At 38.7% G+C, this 25,144-nt stretch overlaps 1 protein-coding gene across 1 annotated transcript in view; it reads left to right on the forward strand.

Annotated features, from left to right (window-relative positions):
* The window catches only part of CCDC138 (coiled-coil domain containing 138), a 44,871-nt gene extending 39,672 nt beyond the window's left edge, over window positions 1-5,199 (forward strand). The window contains exons 13-14 of the mRNA XM_042458415.1: window positions 3,792-3,930; window positions 4,917-5,199. Coding sequence (XP_042314349.1) covers window positions 3,792-3,930; window positions 4,917-5,100 — 323 coding nt within the window. The 3' untranslated portion in view covers window positions 5,101-5,199. The remainder of the gene's footprint in view (window positions 1-3,791; window positions 3,931-4,916) is intronic.
* Window positions 5,200-25,144: the final 19,945 nt, after the last annotated feature.

Raw genomic sequence — 25,144 nt, forward strand, 5'->3', positions numbered from 1 at the left:
GCCTGCATTCAGTGAAACTGGGTACAGATGAATCAATGCAAGACAGCCATGGTTTGGTAGGGTCTAGAGATTGCAGAAGCTGGCTTTGGTAGGTTCCAGAAACTCTATAAGCTGTCCTGTCCAAGGTGGGAGTACATGATTGCTGCCCATTCTTGCCCCCAGTGATGCCTCTTCTACCTCTCCTCTGCATCTGCTTCTCAATTTTGTTTATTCTCACTGATAAAAGACCAAGGCTGGCAACTGTCATTCATGCACTAATGAATTCCACATTGGTCTATTTTGTAATGTGTTACGTGTAGGGCAGAATTTGAAAAATGCGGAGAAACCTCAGCTAGCATAGATATTGACAGATACAGATTGATTTTAAAACAGCTGCATACCAATGCATTTCCAGGTGCTGTTTTCATCTTCAAAACCTTAAAATGGCTTGGAATTATTTTAAGGAATGTTTCATCTCACATCCACCATCAATACACATACTTGTTTGGGATCATCTGCCGCTTCATTGCTAGTCATAAAAAAATTCCTTGTAAATCTCCTCTTGAATACTCAAATAGAAACATCTCAATTTATAAACTTCAATATATATTGTGGCGTATACATGTGAGATAATATTTAGGGCCTGCAGGGATCCTCTTTGTGCAGCTTTTTCTGCTGTTGAAGTATCTCAAATCAATGATCAAATTACATCTTGGACTGGCCACTTTCCCTTCAGTCAGTCTGGTGTGGAATGCCAAGATTTCTTCCAAGTTGGAATATATTACATATATATGCACTTTTGTGTGTATACAGTCTGCCCTCCATATTCATGGATGTTAGAGGCGCAAAACCCCCATGAAAGTGGAAAAACTGAAAAAATGGGGAAAGCAAAAGAGGAGCATGAACATTTGTGGGCCTTTTCTCATTCCCACAGGGGGGAGAAAAGGCCCAGGACAGTGGAGGAGGATCATGTGCATCCTTCTAGACTGTCCAGGAGGGAAGAGCATGGCAGCCCTTCGCAGAAACCCGCAAATAATCAAATCCATAAATGTTAAACCCATGAATGTGGAGAGCTGAAGGTATTTCAGGTTTTTTAAAAATTTGTGCTGCATAATTTCAAATGGCTGTTTACTGTAGGTGAGTGACAGCCAGAAAAGGCTGCTTTCAAGTATTCCCAACTCAGATACCATGAAGAGCAGAACATGAATAGTTATGTAAAATAAAGTAACTATTGCTCCATGCTAAGGATTTAGAATGTGTGTGTAAGGAACTTTGCAAAACATTTGGAGGGAAAATCCACTGACTGTGAGCAAGACATTTCCTAATAAAAATTACCATATATATTGGACTATAAATTGAGAAATATATGCCCAAAAATTGTCCCTAAAATCTTGGGTAGAATTATAGAAGGGTGAATGCAGCAGTAGTGCTTAGAAAGGTCCTATAGCAAGCAAGCTTGATGCCCCAGTCTCCATTGAATTCCTTCCCCCTCCAGTCCATTTGCAAGCCTTTACTTCCTATCCTATCAAAAAAAACTCCCCTTTGAAACGCACTTGCCTGATCCATTTGCAAGCCTTTCCTTCCCTGGTCCGTTTGCAAGCCTTTGCATCCTATGAGGAAAACTCCCCATTGAAAAGCACTTGCCTGGTCCGTTTTGCAAGCCTTTGCATCCTATGGGGAAAACTCCCCATTGAAAAGCACTTGCCTGGTCCCTTTGCAAGCCTTTGCATCATGTGGGGAAAACTCCCCATTGAAAAGCACTTGCTTGGTCCGTTTTGCATGCCTTTGCTTCCTGTGGAAACAACTCTCCATTTAAATCCACTTGCTTCCTAGAGGTCCAGAGAAAGAGACAGAGGGATGGAAGTGGTATTTCCCCCTTTCCATCCTTCCTTATGCCCCCCCTAAGTTTTACTCTCGACTTATCCATGGGTCATATCAAAATCCAGGATTTTGACCCTGAAACCTTCCCTCAACTTATACATGAGATCAACTTATACACGAGTATATACGGTATGAATTGATTAAATAAAATAAGAAAGATAAAAATGAATGTGGCACCAATTTTTGTTTCATGGAAAATAAAGTGTTTATTTAAAATTAAAAACAACATGTGCTGCTAGTGTTTTTGGTTGCAAAATTGCTTTTGTTTTGGGCATGCCTACCTGTATGCAGACTTAGGCGGCTACAGTATTCATGAGATGTTTTAGGACAGGTTTGTGAAACTACAATATTAAGGTTCTTTCCACTGAAATTCTGATGTATTTGAGCATTCTGTAGACAAGAGAAACTCCACAGTAATTTAGTTCATTCTTCTGTTTTTGCTTTGGATAAGGCAGGGCAGGCATTGAAATGGTTAAAAGAAAGCGACCACCCAGCATTGTGTTGAACAAAGAAAAGTTATGTCTGTCATCATTGGAAAAGACAAGATATTAAAAGCCATATGCCTTACATGCACATATTCATATAAGTAATTTTTTAAAAATTGACTGGTTTGCAGCACTAGTGAATTGCTCTCATATTTGATAGGAAGTTTGCTTTGGTGTTGACAAAGTGAGATCCTTGCCTCTTCAATCCAGTAGTCTCAGCCATCTCCCAGTAATGGGAAACAGCCCAGTGAAAATTTGTTTGCAAATATCTTTTCACTGCACGCTGATCTCTGAAATTTGAGCATCAAATGCTGCATAGGCAATTCAAGTTCAGCAGGTTGACAGGGGAAGCTCAGAGGCAAACTATTCTCTAAGAATGCATAAAGCAGATATTACCAACAACTGTTAGCTTAAGACATAACTAAGCTTAAAACTGAATATGTTGACAGTAAAATGGTTTGCCATAAGAATCACCAAAGTGAAAAACAGGATTTCTGCAGCAAAGAGGCCTGCCACAGCTTTGAAGTCAAAATTATTCTGCAGGAGCAAACTAAACCCTTTAGGCCAAAATGCTGAAATAATTTGCTCAACATTTGAATGTGCCCTGAAACATTCAGGCGAGTGGCCAAGAGTGTTCACAATCCTGTACTTCTACACCATGACATAGTGGGTTTTTAGAGAGTAGAATAATTGTATAGGGCTAACACTTGACTTTGATTATACTGTTTCCTGATTGGAACAAGGAAATCTTAAAGAAAATGAATACTCTTAACAACTACAAAACACTGACTGGAAATTAGAATCCTCCTTTCAAAAGCCATTCCCCAGATATTTGGGGGGTCATGTGTCAGAGAATCAGTGATCCATCACAGAAACTGGTGAGAGAATCCATTTCTTAGAATCCATAAAGCAACCCATCACATGCGGAAGAATTGCATACCCATCTGCATATGCTATAGCATCCATGTCTTTTCTCTTTTTTCACTTATATGTGCTGTTAGTATATGCAATGGCTTGATAGTCTTCCCTCAAGGTTGGAAAGTTTGTATTTCTTACTAGCTTGGGTGTTTTAATTTTGACTTCAAAGCAGGGTTTACTAGATACAATAGTTAAGTCTCTATGCAATGGGTAGCAGTGTTCCTGACCTATTATCTTCAATTCTCAGTTAATTTGTCTAGAGAGGCAGCAAGAAGGAGAACGTGTGCCTGTAATATGGTCCTCCACTGCCTTGGCAAAAGTTTGGTTGCAGTTCCCTGAATTATGTAATTTCCATTCACTGAGACTATCCTCCTCTTTTCTAGTTTCTGATGGCTTTCAAGAAAAAAATGTGGAATAATACTAGTTAGTTGTAATCTATTACAGCTCTACTAGTTATATTACATTACTGATTATATCACATCTATGCTAAAATCAAATTATCATTATCATTTTTTTTTTATTTTACAGGGTTTTTGCATCGGTTTCTTAAAGCTTGCAGTAACGAGGCATTTTTCCGTACTTGTTCAGTGCTGCTTCGAAATCCTAAGCTAGATACTCAGATACTGGAAAAACTCAGCATTCTGCTGCAAAAGCTATCAAAAATCAAGTGAGTTTTTTTATTCTTTTGAGGCACTTTGTAGCATTTTTTTAAAAAAAATAATGATATATTTATCATCTTTGTGAAGTCAAGTCAGAATATAGGTAGCATTGAAGCATTTGTGTTAAAATTAATAGGAAACAGGCATGGAGACTGCAAAACAAGTCAGGCAGTAGTCAAGGGGAAATTGGAAAGATCCAAATAAAGGTACTCAAGAAAACACAGGCAGATATGGAACCCCAGCTGGTATTGTGGCCAGCCAGCCAAATATCTTCCAGCTCACTTTTAGAATGACTCTGTCAACATTTGTTCAAATCAAGGCTTTCCAGACTCTTTTTTCCATACAGCCTCATATCTCCTCCTCTGAATTCACCTGCAATAAAATATGTGGGGCAATTGGAAGGGCAGAGATACACACAACCTCTTTCTTCTCACACACAACGCTCTGGGCATTGGCTAAAAGAAAGAAGATGTGAAAAATTAAAATAAATATTAATTCATGTCTTCTTCCAACCCCACTACTGCCACCATAGGATATCTCTTGGTAACAAGCAATAGCAACTTCTCATTTGTAGTAGTTCCAAAACTATGGTCCCTAAATGTTGTTTGGCCTCAACTCCCAGAAGCCCCAGTCAGTAGGCCAGTGGTCAAGGATTCTGAGTATTATAATTAAACAACATTTGACAATCCAAAGTCTTTCACACTGTACAATAATAAACGTGGATCCCACTTTAACGTTTATCCCACATGGATGCATCCTGTGGAATCCAGGGATTTGCAGGATTATGGTATTAGAATTATTTGCCAGAGAGCTCTAGTGCCTGCCCAAACTACAAATCCCTAAATTCCATAGAAGGCAGGTGTGACAGTTACAGTGATAGCAAAAAGTTGTAATTGTGTAGTGTGAAAGAGACCCGTGTTTGAATCACTGCAATGGGATAATCATTTTGATGTCTCTTTACTGCATAACATTCTTGAAAAAAAATATTTTCCAGGAGCAACAAGAAGATGTTTGAGCTGTTTACTATTCACCTGATGATTCAAGAGCTACAGAGGACAGCACATCCAGATCATGCTTTTTTAGTTATAAACCTCAATTCAATTCTCTTTAATTTGGGTTTGACAAAAAGCCATCATCTTTCAAATAGTTTAAACCAGCAACAAGGTGCATTGGATTAAGGTTTGTTTCTTGTAAAGTAATAGATTCTTTGGAGCAGATAAGTAGAGTCTTTTCAAGGCTGTATTAAATTTGCATTAAATAAACTATTGGTTATTTTACCTTTCCGTAAATATCTTTGTAAGTTTTACTACATGCTCTTGATACAGAAGCACACTAGCAATATAGTCAACAATGGGTTGAGCACTCTTATGATAAGCAGTCCCTTATCTGGTAATACAAAGATGATTAAATTTTATAGTTTGGGGAGTGGGGGATGGGGAAGGGGGTTCATACTGACCAGTCATACCCATGAGCCAAGGAAAAAATCCACAGCACTAAATTAGAAGATGTCTCAGCGGCTTTGGTGATAATTCAGAATGTTTGATCAATTTCTCATTAAGATCAGATAGGGATGATTGGCAGCTGGCTGAAAAGCCTTAAAGAAAAGGATTGGGTGTATGCCAGCATCTTCCTCTCAGCATAATGGGATGGCATTCCAGAGGTCTCGGGGTGCTTCTGCTATAATCATTGGCACCTTTAGTAGTCCCATCCTTAAAGCTGTATCACTGAACTCCCTTAATATAGACGCATTTCATTCTGGACATGAACCTTTCAAATGTGTTCTAATTTCTGTATGTTGCAGGGAGGGGCAGAATCCCAGTTACTGAAGTCAAGCCTTGAAAGAACTTGGCCTTGAGCTGCTCTTTCTTGCTTACTTGCTCCCTGTTTCCACCACAGGCAGAAGGTGTGTATGTGCTGCTGTGGATTGGTCTCATGGCTTTTTCCAATAAATATTGTATTTTTTGGTAGATCAAAAGAGCTAATGCGCAGTTATTGATAAATTAATAATTTAGATTGAGGTGGGAACTGTGTGACTTTCCAGATACAGTGGAATTTCAGCTCCCAGCATTCTTCACTGGGAGTTGCAATCCAGCCACCACTGGAGAGCCAGATAATTTTCACCACAGTCTGTTTGCTTAAAACATCTGTAATTGTTCCTGTTAACTTTATTATAAACTGTTATTGTCATATGTTTAAAAAATACGATTATAATTTAAATTACAGTCGCCCCCGCCCCCTGCGTAAGGGGAATTGAGCATATGCTTAAATCCCATTAAGGATAATGGGGCGTGTGCCCCATTGTTTCTATTGGGGCTTGACTTTCGTGTGAGCTCAAGTCCGCAGAAGGCAACCTGCGGAAGAGGCGGACCAACTGTATAGACTTTTCTTACTTTAGTATTTATTGAAATTTTATCCCTGAATGAAGTCAAAGAGTAATTTTTTTGAGGATAGCCTTTTTCTAAATCAGTAGTATCAGGTGGACTGATTAAGATGAAACAGTTTAGTGCAGGGTATATAGGTTTATTCCTGCTATAAATTGTTAAGTGTGGGGGATTTATAAAACTGGTAAAACATCTCTTTGAAATCTGCCCTGTACTGTACTGTTACATATCTTGTATGTAAGTCTCTCAGTAGGAGAAGATTGTGAATGCAAATTACTAAAGGTTAATCCATTTCAAATGTGCCATGGATGCTTATTTTAAAAATCCCATATGCTCTCTTGTCTAAAATTCGGCAAGTAAACCTTTGAAGTCTTGCCTGTATTGAAGTACTGCCTGTATACTTTATAAGAAGATCCTACCAAAGAGATGAAAGGTCCCACCCTTGTTCTCCTGATTATGTTTCTGGCCTGTATCCTTTTCAGGCATTGGAAAAAGAAAGAAGAAAGAAACTGGCATTTTGATTTCTAAAAGTAACTTTAAAGAAAAAAATACGTACAGGACTGTGGGGCTCGAGAGACCTAACACTGCGGCCTCGATCCGGCCTTTTGAGGGCACAAAAAGGAGCCAAAAAAAGCCCTCAAAAGGGCCCCATAGCCATGGCAGTGTGGTATATGGACACAGCAGCGGAGGAGCATCATGATTCCACGCACCATGTGGAGCGGCATATGGCGTCAAGGCACCTGGGGGTAGAGTCAGTGCGTGTGTCAGGCCAGTCTGTACAGAGCCTAGAGAGGGGCGAAATAATTGTAATTTGTTCTTAAGATGGCTAATCTGTCCCCCCCCCCCCCGAGCATGTTATTTTTTCTAAGCTGAATATGTCAAGGGATAGATAAACGTTTTGACTTCACATGCTTTCAATACTTTTTTTGCAAAATAAAGCTGTCATTAAAAAGACACTGGATCATTTCAATCTTTCCTCTGCAGAAATGTTGCCTGCCTCCATAAACTCAAGAAATCAGTCCTAGGTTTCATATGCTTTAAGTAAATATTCTTAAGACTGGCAATTTACATTGCAGGATAATTTTAGCCCAAATCCATGGGTGGAAAACTACAGGCATGCTTATTTAAGTGGTTCATTGCCCCCCCCCCCCCATTTTATATATGCGTAGGTAACCTCTGTAAGAATTGTTTTGTATATGAGCACAGACTTAATTCTTTTCCATGCTCTTACATTTTATGAGACTGATGGATGTAATTATGAGTATGAATGTAATCATGCCACCCGCTCTCAAAAACAGGTGCAAGGACACTATTTCTTTATTGCAAACATGCAGTTTGGGACAAAGAACAGTAAAATGCCTAATACAGTGATTGGAACATGAACGTATATGTAATAAAATGCTATGTAATAAAAGCTGTAGCAGTCAGGCTTTTTTGGGGACCTATTTTAGTACCTATGTCTACTATGTGTGTCTGTTATATACTTCTTGATTGCATGGACATTAATGTGAGTTATAATTTAAAGAAATGGACTTAAATATCACTAGCTTTTATAGAAAGGATATGTTAATTTGGCCAGTGGGCTGTGGAGGTGTTCTGGTAAAACAGAAGAAGGCCTTTGCCCACTTCTACCATCCCTTGCACCAGTTACTGTCCTCTTTCTAACTCACTGCCTTGTTTCAGCCACACTAGCACCCTGTTCTGGCCCAGATTGGGCAATAATAAACAGAAATTTCAACCACCATACAGCTTTTCAGTATACACACATTCACACTCACCCAATGTTCTTGGGTCTTACTAAAGTTGGCAGTAAGAGGGGGCCCTGATAGGCTTTGAACTGGAGGATTAAATTCCATCCGTCTCTCCATCCATAGAACTGGCTCTTGTATCTGATGACCAGACACAACCCCCAAAAATCATTAGGTGGGGGTTAAGGGCAGAGCATCATCTCTTTTCTCAAAGCTCTCCCTTTTTTCCTAAGCATTTTCTTAGTGTGTTGTGTAAAGATGTAAGGATCCAGTCTTATTCTTTCTGTCCCCTTCAGTCAATCTCTTTCCTGTCCAGCCTTTCCCTGTTGCTCTATTCCTTATTTGTACACTACCTTGCTTTGGTCAAGAGTCTTCAAGATAGTACAAGTACCCCGGGCATCCCATCTGATTTCCTTATGGTAGGGCCACATTGCATTGACAGCCTAGACAGTGGAGGAAATTTTACTTTATAGCCAGTTAAACTCATGCAGCAGCATAAGAATGCTTAGAATATGACTGACCTGCATAGTGAAAAACTACAGCAGCAGTTGTACCAAAGTTATGCTAATCTTGCAGACAGCAACAGTTCAAGACCAGGGTTGATTGGTGAATCTTATGAATTTCATTGTGCCTGTGATTTATTTTCCTGCTTGAGGAAGGTATGACAAGTACACACAGAGCAGATCATCATCTACAATGAAAAGAATTGAAAATTGCTTCCATGTACTACCATTTCCTGTTATTTGATGTGCCTTTCAACACTTTGAAGCACTTTGTAATCAATAGCAGCGTGCTTCAAAGGGAGCATCCGGGCACCTGAGCCACAAGTACTAGTTTCAGGAGGAACTGAGGTCCTTTCAGAACAGGTTTCTGCATGGCCACTTGGGCTTGCATCCTGAACAGGAAGTGCTTTGATTCTTAAAAGTTTAGGAAGGGTTTTTTTTTTAAAAAAAAAAAAATCTACATCAATATTGCTAAATGTATAGATCAGTGTATGGTATCTGGCTTCACCTCACACCAAAATGCAGTCAAGTTGTAAGTATTTTCTGCTTAGACACCCTAGGAAAGGGTTGTAATATGTCATCAATATTTGCAAATAAACCATATTGATAGCCTCCACTCTCCTTTATGCAGCGGATGGAGTCAGCAAGACCTTGCTTTGGATCCCATATAGAAAATAATTTAATAATTAAAAACAACAACAGTTTGTTTGGCAATCTGTATTTTGGTCTGCCATACCATTGCCATACAGTGCTCCTTCCTCTATTTGTATTGGGGGGGGGGGGGACAAGCATACATAGCTTCCATTCATTCTGTAACTCAAAGTGCCATATACAAAAAAAAATGGCCCTTTCCCCTACAGTTTCCTATCAAACTTCCATCAAAGCAGACTGATGTCCTTTCATTTTGATCAGTGGAGGATTTCCTACCACGATAAGTCCTATTCCTTATAAAGAGAGTATTGTAATTGGCTCCTATGGCCTATTGGTAGCCAGCAGTATTCCTCTTTAGGCATTCTGCAGGTGCATCTACACTGGAAATTATGCAGTTTGATAGCGCTTTTAAGTGTTGTAGCTGCATCCTGTGGAATCCTGGGATTTGTAGTGTTACAAGGTCTTTCACCTTTTCTGCCAAAGGGTTCTGATGCCTCACTAACCTACAAATTCCAAGATTCTGTGGGATGGAGCCCAAACAACTCAAGTGATATTAAACTGCATTATTTTAGCAGTGTAGATGCACCCTAAAACTATCCAGGGAGGGGCTGATAGCCAAAAAGTCTTCCAAGGGTAAGGGGCTAATCTTCATTAGGTTACCTGCCCTGTGTGGCATGGTCCATATCTTGCTTGAGGAGATGCCAAGGGTGACTATTTACTCTGAAAAACCAAGACTTAACAAAAGGTGTTTGATCAGTTACTGAAGATGTCAGAATCATGTCACTGTACAGATGTTGCTGAAGTGCCATAGCCAGCATTTCTTTCCATTGCCAGTGCTGGTGAAGGCTGCTTTCCACACTTGAATTAATGTCATGCTGTCTTTGGCTATCAAATACCCACTGTAAAGCATTTTCTTGGATTAGAATTCAACATGGTCTTTTACAAATCTGTGAAGGAAGCAACAGCATGACTTTGAAAATGGATGTGTCCAATGTTTAGGATAAATCTGTTTGCCTATTAAAGTACCACAGTACTCCTTATTTATGTACAAATATTGAATTTTGAGGAAAATTCCCGTGACCTCATGTGGGAATGTCTAGTTATAGGCAATTGGTGTCTCTTCTGGACACTTCATAAATTAGGTCTCTTATCTCATCTGCTAATGGTGGGCTATTTTTTTAATGTGGATCTCCTCCCCAGTGCAAAGGCACTGAAATTATTTGATCTGCTCAGTGGCAATAATTAGAGCATGTTTCATAATCTTTCAAATAAAAGTAGTCATTTTGAATGAAAGCCCAGTTGCTAAGGAGCCAATGTGGTGCAGTGGTTAAAACATTGGACTAGGACTGGAGGCCAGGGTTTGAAACCCAGCTCAGCCTTGAAAATTCACTGGGTGACCTTGGGCAAGTCACACTCTCTCAGACTGAGAGGATGGCAATGGCACCCCCACCTCTGAAAGAACTTGCCAAGAAAACCCTGTGATAGGTTCTCCTTAGGGTCGCCAGAGGTCAGAAACTACTTGAAGGCATACAACAACAAAAATGACAGTTCATTAGATACATAAGAATGGCTGCTACTGCAAAAGAGGACGATAGTCAGCAAAGTGGAAGGAAGTAGGGAAAGGGGAAGCCCACAATGCAGGTGATTTGATTCAGTAAAGGAAGCAAGAATGCAAGAGCTGTCCAGGGCTGCTGGTAGTGGGGGCTTTTGGAGGTCTCTCATTCACAGGGATTTCATAAACCAAAACTGACTTGACAGCAGATATAATAAATAAAGACCATAATACAAGCAGAAAATTTCAGAGATAGGGAAAGATTATTGAAGACGGTCAAGATAAAGTGCAAAGGCAGGTTTACAGCTGGCCATCAAGAAAACAAAAATTATGGCCACTGATGATCTCCATAGATCATTAAACAGAGAATCTGTGAACATCTAGATGGCAGTTCCATAATCACAAAAAGTTAACACAGGTTTCAGAAAAACAAGTCATGCCAGACAAATCTGATCTCTTTCTTGGCTAAAATTACCAGCTTGGTAGATGAAGGGAATGCTGTGGATATAGTATATCTTGATTTCAGTAAGGCCTTTGATAAAGTTCCCCATGACATTCTTTAAAACAAGTTTGTAGAATGTGGGCTAGGTAAGGTAACTGTTACATGGATTTGTAATTGGTTGACCAGCCGAACCCAAAGGGTGCTTAAAAATGGCTTCTTTTCATCCTGGGGAGAAGTGACCAGTGGAGTCCCACAGGGCTCTGTCCTGGGCCCAGTGCTATTCAACATCTTTATCAATGACTTGGATGACAGAATTGGGGGCATACTTATCAAATTTGCAAGACACCAAATTAGGAGGAATAGCTAATACTCCAGAGGACAGGATCAAAATTCAGAATGACCTGAATAGACTAGAAAGCTGGGCCACAGCTAACAAAATGAAATACAACACAGAGAAATGTAAGGTACTGCAGTTAGGGCGGAAAAATAAAATGCACAGATATAGGATGGTTGACACCTGGCTGAACGAAACTACGTGTGAAAGGGATCTGGGAGTCCAAGTAGTGTGATCAGTCAGCTAAAAAGGCCAAGGCAATTTCAGGCTGCATCAATAGAAGTATAGTGTCTAGATCAAGAGAAAGAATAGTGCCACTGTATTCTGCTCTGGTCAGGCCCCACCTGGAATACTGTGTCCAGTTCTGGGCACCACAATTCAAAAAGGACATTGAGAAACTGGAGCGTGTCCAAAGGAGGGCGACTAAAATGGTGAAAGATCTGGAAACCTTGCCCTATGAGGAATGACTCAGGGAGCTGGGGATGTTTAGCCTGGAGAAGAGCAGGTTAAGAGGTGATATGATAGCCCTGTTTAAATATTTGAAAGGATGTCATATTGAGGAGGGAGCAAGCTTGTTTTCTGCTGTTCCAGAAAACAGGACCCGGAACAATGGATGCAAGCTACAGGAAAAGAGATTCCACCTCAACATTAGGAGGAACTTCTTGACAGTAAGGGCTGTTCGACTGTGGAACAAACTCCCTCGGAGTGTAGTGGAGTCTCCTTCTTTGGAGCTCTTCAAGCAGAGGCTGGATGGCCATCTGTCGGGGATGCTTTGATTTGGATTTCCTGCATGGCAGGGGTTTGGACTGGATGGCCCTTGTGGTCTCTTCCAACTCTACGATTCTATGATTCTGTACTTTTAAAGTAGACAATGAAGAGATTGAAATAGTCCAAGATTTCCCATATTTGAGCTCAATCACCAATCAGAGCTGAGACTGCAGTCAAGAAATCAGAAGAAGACTAGGACCAGGAAGGGCAGCTATGAAGGACCTAGACATAGCTCTGAAGTGTAAAGATATATCATTAAACATCAAAGTTAAGATTGGCTGGGCCATCACATTTCCTATTTCTATGTATGGTTGTGAAAGCTGAAGAAGGCTCATAGGGGGGAAATCAATTCATTTGAGAAGTGGTGCTGGAGAAGAGTTCTGAGAATACCACGTACTGCTAAAAAGAGCAATGGATGGATCCTAGAGCAGATCAGGCCCAACTCTCCCTGGAAGCAAAGATGACTAAAGGGAGGTTGTCCTATTTTGGGCATATTGTGAGAAGAAAGGACTCACTAGAAAAGACTATAATACTTGGTCAAGTGGAGGGCAATAGGAAAAGAAGAAGAGGATAGGGTGACTTGGAGGTCCCTCATCCATAGGGTCCCCATGGCTTGAGGTCGACTCAAAGGCAGTTAACAACAAATGTCTAATTTAGTTCAATGCATCATTCTGGCAGTACACTAAGAGAGCCTGTGCTGGTTTATATCCTAACAAGTTGATCAATTGATTGTGGCAGCTGAAGGAGTTAAAAGCTTAAATGGACAAATTATTTTACTGATCTTCCCAATGTGTGTTTTTCGTCACAAAAAAACTTCTCATTGATATATAGGTTCTGTTTGGAAAAGTTATTTACTAAAAGTTGTGTTTTGCTGATATTGTAGCCTTCAAAAGAGACTTTTGATCAGTAAGTTTTGTCATCTTGGGATTGAAAGCACCATCGATTCTTGACTTTGCATAGGAATAATCAGCCATTCAAATGTGTCCTTCCATAATTCATAGTTACTTAGCAATTCCATTTTAGGTATGATTTACTTTCTCTTTTAAAATTTTCATAGTATGCGTTTAACAATAAATTAATAGTAAAAGTTTGAGCAGATGCATTTAACTGAAGGCTCTGAAATATGCCCCCGGCTATAGTTCTCTCTGCCTTAAGAACTTCCATTCACAATGTGTGTCAGTGTTCTGTATGGTTTAATTTATCAGATCAAATTAAAGAAGAGCTGTGAGCAAAACTCATAATTCATAGCTGTCACAGTGTAGCCTTTATAAGCTGAGTGGGTTTTTTCACCCTCAGGATTTGATTTGTTCAGGAAAGTGAAACAGATCCTTTCATCTTCCCTTCAGTTTTTGCCTGGGCAGGCACTTTCAAACATTTTGGTGAGTTATGTGGACCATCGTTTTTCTTCCTTATCTGCGGCAATAAGAAGAGAATGCAGATTGTTCTCTGTTGACCAGAAGTGATAGTAAAAAGTTGTTAAATTGCTACTATAGCTGACATACTTCCCTGGATAAAGAAATCTTGGACCTACTGTATCTCCCTTTTTCGAAAAGTCTACAGGCGTTTCTTTCTCTCCCTCTCCTTTTGCCTGAGAGTATCTTCTCAATTCATCTTTGCCACTCAAAATGAATATCAAATTATCATATATTTCATTAAGTCTTCATAATCTTATTTTTCAGACTGTTTGAATTCATCCTGTTCTCTGCCCCGCCACCCCGAAAAATGGTCTGCTTTCTGAGCCCATCTAGACAAGCCCAGCGCTGCCTACTCTACAATATGGGATGTCACAAAGGGACTCCGAGATTTTGCACCTTTTACACCCAACTTCAGGGCAGAAAACAATGCCGCAGACTGATCCGTTTTTCAGTTCAAGTTACCTATATTAGAAAACACTGATCAATTTACACAGACATTCATACTTACCAAACCCTAGGGGTGTTGGGAGAGAATGAGGCACCCTTAGTTTGTGAAGTTTCGGGTTTCCCTCCATAGCTTTTACCCACTTCCTCAGTTCTTTGTTCTCCAGATGTTATTTAGCTCTGAGGTTAATCATCAATGGATGATTCCTAGTTTTTCATCTATTCATTCTGCAGTGTCCCAGACATTTCCTAAGTAATAATTTATTTGTTTCTGCTCAACAGCCCACTTAATTCTTTTAATTAATGACTTCATTGTTTTTGCTGATTAGTCCAGTTCCTCCCAATCAGTCCTGATGTGTTCCTAGCAAACCTCATTCTTTTATTTTGATGGATATACTTGTTTTTCTATCAGTTTTTAGACTCTTCTTGAGCATTCTGTTCTCAAAATGGATATGGTCTGAAAACTGAGTCTTCAGCTGTGGCATAGCTAAGCCCTAAACGCCTAACTGATAAAGATTTTTTAAAAATGTCTGTTGAAGGCTCAGCACGACACATTGATATTTTCTGAGGATCAAACTTATTTGTCAAAGGGAATCATATTACTCACAATTATCTTATTTGCCTTCTCACAAAAGGATTTCCTCATAGAAACATGTATCAGTTAATAAGGCTTACAAGCTGAGCTTGTGTTTATCATCCAGTGACTAATTACAAAACTGAAACACGCTAGATGCAAGATACTTTGGTAAGGAAAATCAGATACTATGACTAACATGTCTTTTACTACTAGTGATAGTCTTTTACATCTGGGGTATCACCTCTGCAAAAACGTGTGAAATATATTGTGTTGTCTGGCCAAATGTTTGTGGCCACAGTCTGCTTTGAAATGGTGCCAATATTTTAATTCATATCAAAATGGTTTGTCTTGTTGGAAGGAGGTGTAAGCGCTAAAATAAGTAAGATTGTATTACAAAAAAACAAAGATGGTTTTGGGGAAGGTTTAAAAACAATGGCATATTGTGTTTCAAGGAGGAGAGTGGGAATCATAGATTTACACTGAAGTTACGCTCCACTAAATTCAGGGTGACTTACTCCTAAGTAAATTTACTGAAGAATCAATGGATAGACTCATTGGGGCAGGGAAACCGTTTTGCAAAGCCATTTCCCAAAATGGTGAACATCACAATTTTTGGTCAAATCACTCTTGCTAGCTCTGATAGGTGTCTGAATACTAATTGCTGGAGAAAACAAACTGCCCTTTCTTTTAAGGCAAAGGCACACTTTTTCCAATGGGCAAAAGGGAGAATCTGCTTCCAGTTTCTGCCAAATCTAAGCATGTGTAGAAGGGATACTGTGACCTGTGGTAAGATCCAGAAAACCAAAATGTCACCTGCCCACCTGCAACCCACTGATGTTGCCCTTCCCTTCTTTAAAAGATTGGAATTCAACACCGAAGCTCAACAAACTAATGCTTCCATTGTAAAATACCACACCTAGTTAATACCTGAAGTCTGGATCTTACAAATAGAATAAATAATTAATTTGTTAATGTATTCATAACTTTTACCTCAAAGCATATTTTTAAATCTTCAACTACACGTAAGCAAAAACAATTTACTTCTGTAATTAACAATTCAAAAGCAATTTAAAACAGTGAATCTTCCAGAGATAAGACAGCATTTTTTTTTTAAAAAAGGACTACAAAAGACCCAGGGAAGACAAAGTTTTTAACAATCCCTGAAAACATAATAACCCAAGTGATCTCCCCCACTGGAAAATCATTGGGGTACAGTGACTTATAATGGTTTATTTGTGGCCTTGCCTCCAAAATAAAGGGAGCCTGGAAGAAGTCCTAGAGATGATTGCAGTACACAATTACATTTGGAGGAGAGCAGATGCTTCTTATGGGGAAGGTAATGGAAATGTGAGCTGTAGCACTTTATACTCCTTGAGTGGGATGGGAAAGGCTTACCAAATGTTCCAAGAAAAGATAGCTGAAAAACATGCAACTGCTCTGTGCAAGTATACATGCATTCACACACAGAGAGCCAGTGTGATGTAGTGGTTTGAGTGTTGGACTACAACTTGAAACCAGGGTTCAAATTCCTGCTCAACCATGGAAACCCACTGGGTGTCTTTGGGCAAGTCGTATTTTCAGCCTTGGGAAAACAACGGGGAAAAAACGCTCAACAAACCATGCCAAGAAAACAGTTATAGCGTTGCCTTAGGGTCATCATAAATCAGCAATGACTTGAAGGCACACAACAGCAAATGTCTTCAAGTTACCTGTTGACATCAGTTGGGAGACTACCATCAGTTTTTTATAGGGTTTTCTTAGGAATCCTCAGAGGTTGTTTTGTCAGTTTCTTCTTCTGAAACATCACCTACAGTACCTGGTATTCATTGGCAGTCTCCCATCCAAATACTAAACAGGGCTGATCTTGCTTAGCTTCCAAGATCAGAAGGAAACCTGTGCCTTTAGGATATCTGGGAATAATATCATCACAGAAGAATTTATAAGACCAACTTCATGACAGAACTGCTGAGAATTCCCATTACATGTAGGAACGTGACATTTGTTTACTTGGTGACCTCAGGCTAGTACTTGGTAACTATAGTGGTCACTTGGTGATATTGGTCTAGTCCTTATCTCTCCATGTAACCTGGCTCACAGGGTTGTCCATTTTTTTAAAACTGAGGATCATACTCCTTGGAGTAAATGCAGATGTAATGCAGTGTAATAATTAGTATATAAATGAGAACCAACATGGCATAGTAGTTTGAGCCTATGACTCTGGTGACCAGGGTTTGATTCCCAGCTTGACCATGAAACAGAATGGACAGTTTTGAGCAAGTCACATGGTCTAAGCCTCAGGGGAAGGCAATGGCAAACCTCTGAACAAATCTTGCCAAGAAAACCCCATGATACGTTTACTTTAGGGTCGCCATAAATCAGAAACGACTTGAAGGTGCACAACAACAACATGTATGTAAATATATGTGATAGTTTAGGACAGGTTGGGCTAGTTCATCAAAGAATCCAAACAGATTTATGTAGAGGAAACATTTGTATTTACATTTCAAAGTAATTTTAGTAGAAGACACACATTTATTTAGGCTGGTAAGGCTGGTATTGTCTGTGGGAAAATAAGAACATTTCTCAGACCTGAATCATGTTCTGCCGAAGAACTGTTTTATCTAGTAGGAGCAGATGTGCCTGAATTTAGAATTTGTAATGCAAAGAAATACCATATATCCCACTGTGTGTGGGCTAAGATAAAAATCAACTGGATGGGAAAGAAAATCCATTTTGTTCTTGGGGAGAGAATCAAAATGTTGTATGGAATCCATTCAAAACAAAGTTTGCTTGTTACAAGCAAATGAAAGCTAATTAAACATCCTTCTTAGTTCACAGGAGTTTAGTGATTAGAGATAAATACATAATGGGAAGAACCACTTCTCATCTCAAGCGAAGACAACCACAGAGGAAGTGGGCACAGCTCCCCCGGGTTATTTCTCTAATAAGATAACCTTCTTCCTTTTATGATGTAAGCATGGCAGCTTTTACTGACTGGCAAAATAGTAGCAGATTTAATTGGTATTTTTCTTTATTTCATTTTATTTTTAAGCTCACCCCTAGGAACAGAACAATGACAATGAATTATATGAATATGTTGAAAAGTGTGGTGCCTGATAGGATGTTTATTGCTTTTGTCTGCAGATCGAGATGCCTCAAGGTTTCATTTTGGCACAGCAAACAAATGAGCATTTTCCATTTTTAAAACAAAGAGAGTCTGTAATGGGATATTAGAGAGGCTATGGCGATGAAGCCCTTAAGTAGTTTTGATTTCAGTGTGTGAAATCCAAAGATCTCCCTAAATCTGATGAAAGGACTTCCTTGACATAATACTTTGGGCATGCAAGATAAAAGGGCCCCAACAGGTAATAACAATGGTTGAAATAGTGCAGTGTGTTTATGCATGAGGATTTTTTTTTTTAATTAAAGCCAAGGTTTTCAGTCATATGATTGTTCCTAGAAATCAAGTTTTCTCTTTTAATTAAATTAACACAGGTGCTCAGACATGTTTGTTGTGACACAGCCCATATCCTGGACTTGAGGACAGAGAAATCTCAACAGTGACCTACAGTGTCTTTATGGAAGAAACATCATGGACAAAGAATCAGGAAAAGAAAAGCTACACAAATAAATGAATAAGAATGACCAGCAAAATCAATGACACTAGGGATGCAATAATCCAGGATGACAACACTTTAACTGCCATGGTTGAATGCTATGGAATTCTGGGAACTGTAGTTTTGTGAGACATTTAGCTTTCTCCGTCAGAAAGCTCTGGTGCTACAGCAAACCACAATTCCCAGAATTTCATAACATTGAGCCATGGTTAAAATGTTAAAATGGTGTCAACCTTGATTATTTCTGCAGTGCGGATGCAGCCTAGGTAATGCAACACAGTGTACTGGCACTGGGGCAGGAATGAGAGAAGGGAGTAGAGCATTACTCTGGTTTCTGACCCTATTTGGGGCAGCCAAGAACTGAGGTGGCTTACCTTTTACTAACTTTGGGCTGGAATGGAAAAAGAAGCTGTCTAATATTTTGGCCTGGCTCAACCAAGTCCTGGATCTGTCTCATGTTGAACTCTGGAAGAGGACTACTACTTGTTAAATCTTTTATTTAGTTATTTAGTTATGTACTTTTAAAACATTGTATTTATTTCACTAGAGAAGGACATTTTAGGAGGGCATTACTGCCATGTGCCATGCCTACCATTTTGTGTTGACATGGCAAAAAATGGTAAAACATCTTTATTCCTGCTCCTCTCCCCGTCACATATATGACTGGGATGGTTCATAGGCTTGGTTGCTCCCAACAATTGCTGGACTGACAGCTCAATGTCTGAAATGTCTTCACTGAGAATTGTATTTTGAGGTTAGTTTTTGTGATTCAAGATCAGTCATTTTGCCAATGGCCATAGTGGTTGTGATCAAAGTTGTGCTTATGCTATTAGCTCTGTGATGGTTTCTACACACAAGATGGGTGAACCGATGCTGTATTGTGTTGGACAAACAGGTGTAGATGTTATTGATGTAAAACTGGAAGGTACAGGATGAACACGGATGACACCATATCTCTGCGGACTAACTTTGACCAGCAACCTGCTTTTCCTTCAATGGATTGTAATTTTAAAGACAGTAATGATTGGATATGTAGTAAACATTTTGAAAATCTATACAATTCCCTTAGTTTATTACTTTTGTGAGATATATATATATATATATATATATATATATATATATATATATTCACCATGGTTTTACAACATATCTAGCAATTTTATAATTATATGCATGTGGACAGTTTTTCCTGGCTTATAACATGATGGATGTATAAGCTTTTCAAAATACTGCATTTAGGACTCACCTCCAAAAGCTGAAATGTGGGTATTAGCACATGCATTAGCAGAGTCCAGTTTAACATGCACCACCACCTTCAGTGTTCAATGGAAATGTTCTGCCATTTGCCAAGGCAAGTGGAGGCGTGGCAAGTGACCTTTTCTAGTTAATGTTTAAAATGTATGCATATTAATGTACTTCTATGTTTTTCCCCCTTTGATTCCAACTCTTGCTTTTATCTACTTATCATGTGAATTCCCATTGTGTCTCTGCCTATTCTGTGCATGGCATACAAGTAACTGGCCATCTGTTCCTCCACAGACAAAGCACAGAGCTTGGAAAAAATCTTTTTGGACTGCCTCTCCCAGAATCCCCCAGCTATATTATTCATAGATCCACTTGTGCCACTTATTTCAAAGCACCAGCCAAGGGAGGGAACATCTTGAAAGAGATTAGGAAATACCTCAGTGCTTGCCTGTTTGGGGTTTTCTAAGGCAGTTGCACTGTATAGATAGGAAGGCATGATATATGTCCCTGCCATCTCCTAGTACAGCTCTTAGTAAATTTGGTTCTCCAGATTGTGTTGGACTCAGGAGCATCACTGGGGGTATGGGCTGCGTGGGCCACCCTAAAGGGACTTGAGTAGAGCAATTGAGTAGAGGAGGCCTTGGAGGTGGTTCACAGGGTCACCATGAGTTGGGATTGACTTGAAGGCAGTTAACAGCAACAACAACTGTAGCTCTTCCGATCCATGGCCACTGTAGACCCCAGTTTCAATCAGGCATATCGTTATGGAGGAGGTGGTGAAAAATAATACTGTATATAAAAGAATAAGAGAATGAATGGGCTGTTTGACTGTGTGTCCCTTAAAAGAAATAGGGCTCCTCAAGAGTATGGTTCTTTGTGATAGGAAGCTTTGAGGTTTGGTTCAAATGCTTACAGCTGGTGTCAGGTGGGACTCTGAAGGACCAATCTACTTTAATCTTCAGTTCTGGTCTTTCCACAACATGCGTCCAGTTCTGGATAACTGAGAAGTTTCTGACCCCTAGTCAACACATGCACACACATACTAGTAAGACAGAAAGCACTGGGAGGAGATGGAAGAAAAAGCACCAGCTTAGTGATGGGTCTAACAGGCTTCTAAGCTGAGTGAAGCTGGATAGTTTTTTTTCAATGGAGAATATAAACTCTATAATTTACAGTGGAGAGAGAGAGAGTTGGGTGTAGTGGTTCAAGCATTGGACTATGACTCTGAAGGCAGGATTCAGTTCCCCCCTCAGCCATGGAAACCCACTGGGTGACTTTAGGCGAGTCACACAATCTCAGCCCCAGAAAACCCTTAGGCTCACCATGAGTCAGAAATGACTTGAAGGCACACAACAGCAAACCACAAGAATTTAAAACAAATATATCACTGTTTCATCATATTAGCTTATTTATTTGTTCATAATGTACAATAATAATAAGTTATATATACAGAATTATACATGATTGTTACAATAGAAGCACTGTTGGCAAGAAATTAAGAACTAGTCTTACTTTTTGCCTTAATTAAAATGCTTTTGCTTTCTTAGTAATACAATAAAAAGCTTATCTATAAGCTAAACAAAATAACATTAAATAGTCCAGTCTTCACATTGCTACTATTAATGTTGAGGCCCTAATGGTTGTCCCCTTAAAACTACATAGAACCAAAGCTTGGAAGTGACAGGTTTTTAAAAGTAATACAGTGACTGGTGACGTTTTCTTTGGCATGACTAATGTTTACTCATTACTTCTAAACCATTGTGGGGTGGAGAATTTTTTTTAAATTTAAGGGTTTTTTTGTTTTAAAAAATAATGATGGAAAATAAGTAAAGGCAGTGCACTATTAATAGTAAAGTAACAAGTTACTCTTTAAAAAAATAAGCCAGAAGTAGCATCAACAAGTTACTTTCTTTTTTAAAAACATATAATTAATAATGAATTACTTTAAGAAATGAATATTCCAAGCTTTGGACGGAACAAATGCCATCACAAAATAAATCGCAGCTAGACCTTTAATTGTAGACAGACATGTAGCTAGGACACAGGGACTGGGGCCCCACAAATTCTGTTTATAATAGATACAATGCTACAATATGAAGAACTGAAATGACTGAATATTTTGTTGTAATCCCACAGTTATGTTCTGCCAGCAGAAAGCAATCTGTGTTTATGGAATTCCCCAACCAATAGAACAGAGCAGGAGCAAGGATCCAACTCTGTTACACTTTGGATAAAGTTACTGTGCTGTACTTCCAGGACTGACTGTATTTTCCTCTGAATAGTTATAAAATTAGAAGGAAGAGCTCCGATCACCGACTACAGCAATTGTGGCATGACCTACTGCTGCACCAGACATTTCTGGATGGGGGGCCTTTTGCAATCCCAAACACTGTGGTAGCTTCAGTATTGGTAGATGTTTTTCCCTCAATGGGACGAGCTGTCTCCATTTCCTACAGTGTTCAGATTTTATTAAAAATAATTAATATCAAAGCTGGACACTAGATGAGAGTGCATGGTTTCAGTTATTGATCCAAAGGGCAAGTCTGTAGGTGTTCTATTTATCTATCTATATGAAAATGTATTTAAAGTATACTGTAAACTGTGATGGAAAAAAAACTGAACTGTAATGTAGCTTTTACACATTTCAGATGCAGCCAAATATACTTTAAGCTTAGAATACAAGAACTCACAGACCAACAAACTGGGTACCACACACAGGCACACTAAATGGCAATATTAAATATTCATCACACTGACCCTATTAAAGTAGGGTCTGTCTTTTTAAATCTTATTTCTTCAGTTGAGCAGGTAGGGGGTAGGCCTGGTTATTACTTTCAAGAATATGAATTATTATTTTGCTCAGTCATGCAACATGTAATTAAAATATTATTGCTTTTTAAGTAATGAAGTTTCTTTTAATAATAATAACTTCTGAAATCTGTCTCCCTAGCACTTTGTGACAAACTGAACAGTAAATTAGCCAGCTCACTTATTAAACTACTTACTGGCTGCTGGACTCATAATTAAGACTTTACAAGGACTCCCTGTCTTAAAATATATGGTTTTTATCCTCTCTCTTTTGGAAAAGATAAAAATAAAAATCAAGAGCATCAACTACACTGTCTACATGGGAATGGATTTGCATAAGGCCCAACAGATCTCATCCTAAATCCGTTGATCAAATTCAAACTTGGAGAAAAGCAGAGCAGACATAGAACCACCCAAAAACTGTCAGTGTGGCCACTACTAAAATCAAACATTTTAATATTTTGGTCTCGGGAAGTGTAATACTAATATCATAGTTTTTAAAGGTAAGAGGAAAATCATCATGTTAAATAGGGTAACTGAAACCACTAATACTATATCTATGCAAGTTTAAGTAGTCACCTCTTAATCAAAAGGTCCTCAAACTTCTACCTGTAGGGAGTATTCTCTGCAGTTATGTCTGCTGAGGAATATCTGGCATCTGAAATACAGTTCCAGAGAATTCTGTAGTAAGTTGTAAAGTGAATACTTAGTTTCCATGAGGTACATGACCCTTCAGGAACTGAGCAAACTCCCTGCCCCTAAATTTCTCTCAGAGCACGGAAATTAATTTGCTATGGCTATTTCACTTTTTAAAATAATCATTTGCTTCAACATTTGTTGTTTTAATCATTTAAGTAGATACTGGTTTGCCATAGGATCCCCATATGTTGGAAACGACTTGAAGGCACACAACAACAAAGCCACTAAGAATAACAATATTTTAAAGTAAAGTATCATCTCTTGTTCATTATTAGTCAATTTTTCATAATCTTAAATTATATTTTGAAGTGTAACATTTTAATTTAACCAATTAATTGAATTCATGTTCACAGCATGATCATCTTAACAAATTAAATTTCTTTAACAATTGAATGTTATAATTTGATTGCTAACACTAACATATCCAAACTCTAGGGGAAATAGGTAACAGTGAACAGGTTGGCTCTGTTTAAACACTGACAAAACATTACAAGAACAAGTCTGCATATGCCTTGGCATCTTGTGCTCTCCCCTCTTTTTTCCTTCTTCATTCATGAGAGCTTTTCAACAAACTGTAGCTTCCTGTTTTTGTGTTTTAATGGAAGGTAGAAAGCCAGCATGTATAGTGGTTAGACTATGGCACTGGAGTCTGAATCCCCATTTAGCCATCGAAACCCATTGAGTGACCTTGGACAAGTCACCCAATCTCATCCTCAAAAGAAGCCAAAGGCAAACCCTATCTGAACAAAGCTTTCCAAGAAAAGTTGGAAACAACTTGAAGGCACACAACAGCAACAACAACAGGGCTTAAGTATCCTAGACTTGCAAATGGTCTTGGAAGATAAGCATGGTCAGCCCTAGTTAGTAGTGCGATAGGCAATCACCAATGTAAACCAGATTGTGTAGGCTATATTTCAGAGAAAAGAATTGAGTATTCCTTGCCTAAGAAAACCCAATGAAAATTAATGGGGTTGCCATTGATTGTAGGTACACACAGAGACAGAGACACAGACAGACACACACCAGAAGCGCTCATTGATATCTTTGCTTGTTAACTAATCAAATTTAAAATAAAGTAGAATTCTCCAAGTCCAGTTATAACAGGAAAGTGTAGTTCCTTCAAAAGTACTCTTGTGCATGAGGAGATGAAGAGGAGAAGAAAGAAGAAGGAGTTAGAAGCTTGAGGCTTACACAGTATCGCTCTGATTTGTTATTACATTGTTTGCTGCTACTGATCTTTTCATTAACAGTTCCTCTTACAGTTGCCCATTGAAATAATTGCATTGGTTAAAGTAGATCACAAATGTAGTTGACATAATAACAGTTCAAGCAAACAGAGTATTAATATTATAAACTGTTTTCTATCATTGAGTTTTCAACATTTGAAACTGAACAGGGAAAATGTGTGAACACCATTTATAGATGCATTATAAACTCATCTTGGTAATGACCTATTTTTGGGAGTTGGTAGATATCTCCAGATACTCCAATGATTAAGGATTAGTCTCCTATTGCTGTGTAAAAGATAACCACAATATTTTTCCTCAAGGCATGATCATATTCATAGATCTCTTCTGCTAACATTATGGTTAGTATGTATTTCCACTAGTATATATAATAAATAGTTCTGAAATGTTTGTGTGGACCAATACCAACAATTCTAATTTGCTGACAAGTGGAGAAATTGGCGTGTTATATTAATTGAACAAAATATAGTTTTAAAATATTTGTTTTTTGTTTTTAAAAAATATTGGATGAGAAGAAACTGATATGCAGGAACTGATATACGGCATTCTTCTGTGTATCCATGCTATATCTGATGTTAGTTACTAATTCTGGCAGACTGGAATAGCATGAGCCACAGCAAGACAACCAAATTTCTTCAATGTAAGCAGTGATACAATTGGTTGATCTGTATATATACTTGTAAACTGAGTCAGAAATGATAATATTTCATCAAGCCAATTGTTTTAGTCATTCTCATTCTAGAAGTCTTCTGGCTGAGCTCCTTGCATTTGTCTCTAATAACAACTATGAC

The sequence above is a fragment of the Sceloporus undulatus genome, chromosome 3 (genome assembly GCF_019175285.1).
Source record: "Sceloporus undulatus isolate JIND9_A2432 ecotype Alabama chromosome 3, SceUnd_v1.1, whole genome shotgun sequence".
In the NCBI taxonomy this organism is placed as follows: domain Eukaryota; kingdom Metazoa; phylum Chordata; class Lepidosauria; order Squamata; family Phrynosomatidae; genus Sceloporus; species Sceloporus undulatus.